This window comes from Mytilus edulis, chromosome 10 (genome assembly GCF_963676685.1).
Source record: "Mytilus edulis chromosome 10, xbMytEdul2.2, whole genome shotgun sequence".
Lineage (NCBI taxonomy): Eukaryota > Metazoa > Mollusca > Bivalvia > Mytilida > Mytilidae > Mytilus > Mytilus edulis.
The window spans coordinates 46,790,558-46,797,485 of record NC_092353.1 but is presented as its reverse complement, the minus strand read 5'-3'; the positions used below and the strand labels follow the sequence as shown (position 1 = coordinate 46,797,485).

The 6,928-nt window shown below is 32.1% G+C and overlaps 1 protein-coding gene across 1 annotated transcript; it reads left to right on the top strand.

The window, feature by feature from the left end:
• The first annotated feature begins 727 nt into the window (after positions 1–727).
• LOC139492791 (uncharacterized) lies at positions 728–4,320 on the top strand. Its single transcript, XM_071280945.1, has 4 exons — positions 728–803; positions 1,402–1,548; positions 1,896–1,997; positions 4,186–4,320. Exons 1-4 carry the CDS (start codon positions 765–767, stop codon positions 4,318–4,320), a joined length of 423 nt encoding a protein of 140 aa, XP_071137046.1. The 5' UTR covers positions 728–764.
• The last annotated feature ends 2,608 nt before the right edge of the window (positions 4,321–6,928 follow it).

The window sequence follows — 6,928 nt, the reverse complement described above, 5'->3', positions numbered from 1 at the left end:
TAGCAGTACAAAATCGGTCATGTTCTTTGTTTAAATTGGAAATCTGGAAAATGTGAAACAGATATGTTATTAGTTTGTATAAAGAAAATAATTGATTGATTGTATAATCCAATATGTTCCAAATATAATACCAAATATTTGTGGTTTTTTGGAATACATTTTTCAAGTTTTTAAAGTAGGGTGCTAAAGAAATTTATTTTAGCGAACGTCATGATGTGAATGCTGAGTTGGTGATAATGATATATGAAAATATAAAGAGGGCTTGAACGCTGATTAAGTAAGACCATACCGAGAGTTCAAATCAAAATACTTAAAATATACAATGACAAAAAAAAGGAATGAACAACAAAACATCACACAAAATTAGGTTTAGCACACAATTTCTCATCCAATTCCAATGATTTAGAGAAGAGCAGCAGTTTCTGATTCACTACTGACATCATATTTTATACCCAGAATATCATGTTTCATGAATTAAAATTACTGAAAAAGTCACATATTATGAAAGATCAGTGCACTTATTTCCAATGTTTGTCACCTTTACACTTCAAGTACTTTAACTTAGTACTAAATTCAATGAGAACTGACGCAGGTTGATGTCGACGGAATCAGAACTTGTTACTATTTAAGGGTTTATCTACTAGGTCACACCGAATAAACTTTGTATCTTTCTGCTAGAGTATTATAGTGAATTAGTATAAATACTATCACAAGTTTCAACTTTTCTCTAAAGAAATATTCACTGTCCTACAGATACAATCAACATGATCTTCACAATACTTTTATGCTGTATGGTTGGTCAGGTAAGTGTTTTGAAAATGTTTTATACTGATACTTTATTAATATCAAAATGAGAAGATTTGTTATGACGGAAAATGGGACAACTACCCCCACATGTAAGGGAACAACCATATAACTTCAAAAAAGGGTTAAAAAAAGAAGTAATATGAATTATTTTCTTATAATATATTATGTTCCCTAATTTGTTGAACAAAAATCTTACGAAACATTTGACAAAAACAAATTCTTAATCCAGACTCCCTATACCATATAGGGTTGAATATTGAAACACATCATTTGATTAAAAGTAAAACAATAAGTTCGCGAGTAAAATTGTTCTGACTCAAGAATAAACACACTATCTTGATGCCCACTAAACAGAAGTTGTAGTAGGCTACCGATTGAAATGTACATGTGGTGGATCATTGTCTCATTGACAATCATACCACGTACTATTTTAGACGGTGTGGTTTTTTTTAGTAGTCGGCTATTAAGACCTTGGCATGAAAAATGTGAAACAGTTCAAACAGTATTGTGAAAATGCAAGAATTTTACTAATTTAACATTGTTTTGATTTGAAAAAAATGGACACTAATTTTTATATATTAACATATCTTTCAGAATTTTGCTGCAACAACCATGAACCCTTCAACAAAACATCACGCACACCACCATACCGGTACTCATCCAACGCATGCGCATCGTACTCACCCAACAGTGGAGCATCCCGTAAAGGAATCGTTTGCATTTAGATATGATCCAAATATGGTAGGTACCCCAACGTTTTTGAAAGAAAATAGTGTCAATGTTAAATATTTTGAAAAATCTAGAGAGAATTATTACATACAAATGGGTACCGTTTATTTGTCATTCCTTTTGCATTAATTATTTGTACATATATTCCCTTTATGATTTTGCTACTTTAAACGTGCATTATTCTTTGTTAAACGCAAATGTTAGTATTTTTTTTTATTCGTTCATTTAAAAGGTATCAGTAGCACAATACATTGATCAAGACAAGTAATTCAAATGAAAAAACCTTTCATTTTAATTCAATAAAATGAAAAGGACACAAAACACATTTCTTACAATTTAACAATATCTTTTTTTTTCAGCACTTGATGCTTGCATCTCAACGTCATAAATGTTTCATTTACACAATGAATGGGCAAGAATCTACAGAAGTACACACACCACATGGACTTCACGAACTTGAGGTAGGTCATCCAAAAAAAAAAACATCTTAGGGTTTGAGAAGCAAATAACCATTTGGAACTAAGGAAAACCAAACGTCTAAATGTTTTAAGTTATTTCAAATAAGAATAAAAATCAATATAATGCAAAAAGTAGAATCACAAAAAAACTCCGAAGAAAATTCAAAGAGATAAGTCCCAAATCAAAAGGCATAATCTAAAGCTCAGACACATTAAAGGAATGGATAACAACTGTAATTTTCCTGACTTGGTACAGGCATGTAGAAAATTGTTCGGATAACCTGGTTTTATAGCTAGCGAAACCTCTCACTTGTACTGATAAAAACAGAAAATTCCGCAATAGTTTCTATATATATATACACACGTCTAGGATGATAAATTAAGGTAGAAAGTGTGATTTGTCATAATCATCTGTTGTTGACATGTTGTAAAAGTATTATTTTGTTGAAAAAATATTTAACCAATGATCATTCAATATACAACAGAAACATCAAATACTAAAAATGTTTACCTACAACTACAAAAAAATGAAATGTTTAAAATTTTCAGAAACAATCCTTTTCGAATCAGGGGTACATATTTTTTTTTCAATTTCATAACACAATGTGTGCTTTTTTTTATTCTTCAAGAAAAAAACGTCCAAGAACATCGTGAAAAAAAATATATTTCGCTGGTATTGATTTAAAGCAATTTTCTCTTTGAATATTAACCAATTCTCTTGTGAAAAGTTATCTCATTGGCAATCATTCCACATCTTCTTATTTTCATACATAACAAAATAATTAACTAAACTAAATTGTTTTCTTGTTACCTTTGATTGAAAATGAACCCTTGAAAGTTATAAAAGAGGGACGAAAGATACTAAAGGGACAGTCAAACTCATAAATCTAAAACAAACTGACAACGCCATGGCTAAAAATGAAAAAGACAAACAGAGAAACAATAGTACACATGACACAACATAGAAAACTAAAGAATAAACAACACGAACCCCACCAAAAACTACGGGTGATCTCAGGTGCTCCGGGAGGGTAAGCAGATCCTGCTCCACATGTGGCACCCGTCGTGTTGCTTATGTGATTACAAATCCGGTAAATAGTCTAATTCGGTAAGTCACATTCATGAAAGGGAAGGAAATTGTAGTTACGACGTAAGGAACATATCCGATATAATTTGTGAAACGGTTATTCCATAACGGTCAACCAAATCGTGATGGCGTACGTAAAATTTACGAAGGGATGATTTCAACTTCACCATTTGGAACTCTTGGTTTAATAGCTTTCATTGTGAGCAGTAACCCTCTATTAAGAAAATCATGATAGGAAATGCAAGCACGGGAATATCGTATCAATTGGGAGATATATACCCCGTATGCAGGTGCTGCTGGAATGTTGCTACTTAGAAATGGAAAGTTCACAATTGGAAAGCTGAAATCATCTCTTTTGTCGTAAAGTTTTGTTTTCAACCGACCCTCATTGTCAATTTCTAGATGTAAGTCAAGATATGAAGCCGACTTAACTGTATCTGTAGTATCCTTTATCTCCAATTCGATGGGATAGATGCGTTCCACATAGTCACCAAATTTTGAATTGTTTAGTGAAAGAACGTCATCTATATAGCGGAAAGTAGAGATAAATGATATTGCTAACTTCTTATCGTTCTTCCTAAGAAGTTCCTGCATGAAGTCAGCATCATAATAATAAAGAAACAAGTCGGCAAGTAGAGGGGCAAAGTTTGTTCCCATTGGGATGTCGACAGTCTGTTGAAAAACACGTCCTCCGAACGTTACAAATATGTTGTCAATCAAGAAATCTAGCATCTTGGTAATATCGGTTTCAGAGAATTTTTTGTTTGAATCAGAGTGATTCTTTACAAAGTATGATTTATCCCTCCCTAAGACAAGATACTTGTATCTACGTTGGCCATTCTTTAAGTATTCAAAGTATTCAAAGTAATACCAACTCTTTCAATTTGGAATGTGGAATACTTGTGTAAAGAGTAGAAAAGTCAAATGTTTTAATACTGTTACAAGATGAAATTATGATCATGTGCATCATGCAAACACCCGAAACATATATAGTTATCTATTTCTTGTCTTCTGGTAGTCGATCACCTTTTTTGTGTAAAATTTTGTTATATATAAATTAAGGAGTGTAGATATATATCAAGAGACAATATATTTTTATTTCAGAAAACGATCATCACTATCATAGATGATACATCAAGAACATTCAGTACCATGTCACATGATGCCGTAATGGCCGCTAGTAATTCATTTGCACATTTATGCAACAGAAATGGAACCACAACATTTAAATTGAATTAAAATATAATGTATTCATCTAAACTGTTCTATATATTGACCGTAATCTTAAGCCTACACATAAAGCAAAGGTTGATCACCCATTTTAACTTGGTGTGTTTGAATATTATGTATAAATTTGTTAGATGTAAAAGAAGCTTGATTATACATTTCACTACTATAACCAAAGTTTTATCAGAGGTTAATACGTTTTTTCTTGAGTTTATGGCCGGTTGCCACCTTATCTGGTTTCTGTTAGTAATTAATCTTATACCCGTAAAATGACCAGACACTTTTGCAACTTGCTGACGTCTGCTTGTCAACAACACCAACTATTGCTATCATCACAATTCCTCTATAATGCTCATAATTCTGCGCATAAAGCATTCTCCAACATTATCCTTTCATTCCCACTACACTCAATAATGTTTATAATATACCATATTCTTGCAATAGGCTAAATATATTTTATGTATGATATTGTTGTAAAGTTTAAATGTACCTGGTTTAACCGACCTTCGTCTCATTTAGTTGATCATTGATGGTGTTGAGTTTATGTGATATAATAGTACAACCTTCATTTTACAGACTATTGGCATAAATTAATCATTCTAAGTAGAGAAGGCAAGATATAATGTCATCGTGTGTACTTTTTCTCAATATTTGAGGTGTCTGAAGGATAAGATTTTTGAATAAAATAAGTTGTACCACTAGAAGCAGGAAACATTCAAAGAAAAGAAAGATGTTATAGTATTATGCTGATCTAATATTTCGTGCTATGTATGAGATTGTTAGATTTCATATATGCCTTGTTGTACTCCTTCGTTAAATATATATTGGTTTTTATTGTTAGTAAGATACTTGTGGTACTTACCCATCCTGTCATTATTGTTTATGATATTCTCCTATTCTTGTCTTTTGTTTTTGCTAAAGTGCTTTGTCTATCTGGCTTTTGGTGTTGCATCGAAAACTTGTCTTTGATTTTGGCTATTTGCTTTGTCTATATGCCTTTTAATGTTACGTATACAACATGGCTCTGTACTTAAACACTCCGTTATTGTGTTATTGTACTATGGTAAATGTATGTATTCTTGTCTTTAATTTTTGCTTATATGCTTAGTCTATATGCCAGCTGTTTGTTATTTTTTGTTACATATTTGTTTGTTTTTTTAGTAATAACACAATGTTGATTTCTGTATTTTTGCATTCTTTACTAATAATATCTGTTTGTTTGATTCCCGCACCGTTGTCAATATAATGGAAATTGTTGCACCTGTCATACAAGTGAGATATTCAGCTAGCTTAAAAAAACAGATTTAGTCGACTATTTTCTATCTAAGAAAATGCCTGAATCAAGTCAGGAAAATGACAGTTGTTCTATTCGAATCTATTCGTTTGATGTGTTTACAAATCTTAAAAAAACTATACCCGATTACTTTAAAAATAAAGCTACACCTGTTATTTCTTATACTTACACCAAGTCTATTGTATCTAAGATTTTTAACCACAAGCATGACAAGAGAGTTTTAGAGGCAGTTAACCTCAAAGATGTGAAATCCAAGCCTTCGGATTGCTCATGTTCATCGTCACAATACACTTATAGTCCAGCTGGTCATGTTATTACTGCTGATCTTGCCATCGTTACCAATGAACAACTAAGAGTTGTTAGCCAAGGGATCAAAATATAGATCTCCCCAGCCCATCAACCGGTAAAAGAAATTTAAGTTACTGATGGATATAGTTGAGGACTATGCAAGAAAATGGGAAATGCGCAAACCAGACGAACCATACTGGACACTTTGTCTGAATGGATCAAAGCTATTCGATCATGCATTCAGAAACGCATTTAAAAACTACGATTCAATATGAGTACTAGAGTTACCAGCCCTTTCAAGAATCCGAATGTTGTGGATGCTTTATCCTCTTTGCATGACAAATAAGTCGTTGTTCCAGTAGATAAAACCTCAAATAATATTGTCTTCATATGTAAAAACCATTATTTGCAATGTCTAACAACAGATCTAGAGCTTGTAATAATAAAAACTACTGGTAACCCTACATATTCAACATCATTTATCAAGGAAGAAATTTTACAAAATCATAAATCTGTCCTTCTTTCTGTTGGTATCAACATCAAAGAAAACGAAGAAAATTTACCATCATTATACTGGATACCTGAATTACACAAAACTCCATATAAAGAACGATACATAGCTGGGTCTTCAAAATGTTCCACTAAACCTCTTTCTAAAGTACTATCTACTTTTCTTTCTACAGTTACAGATGGGCTTCAAAAATATTGTGATAAGATTTATTCTACAAGTGGTGTTAACCAGATGTGGATTCTCAAAAATTCGAAAGATCTACTACTTAATCTTTGATCACAATCTTTGCAATTTTGCAGCAACATAAAGACTTTTGATTTTTCTACGCTTTATACTACTATTCCCCATGCTCAGTTGAAAGATCGACTTCACCATCTCATTAAACAGAGCTTTTTCCATAAAAATGGGAATCGCAGATACAAATGTCTTGTTTTGGGTTACAATAATTTATATTTTGTGAAGAATCGCACTGAATCTAACATAAAATGTACTGAAGATGATATTATCAAAATGCTGGACTTTTTGAT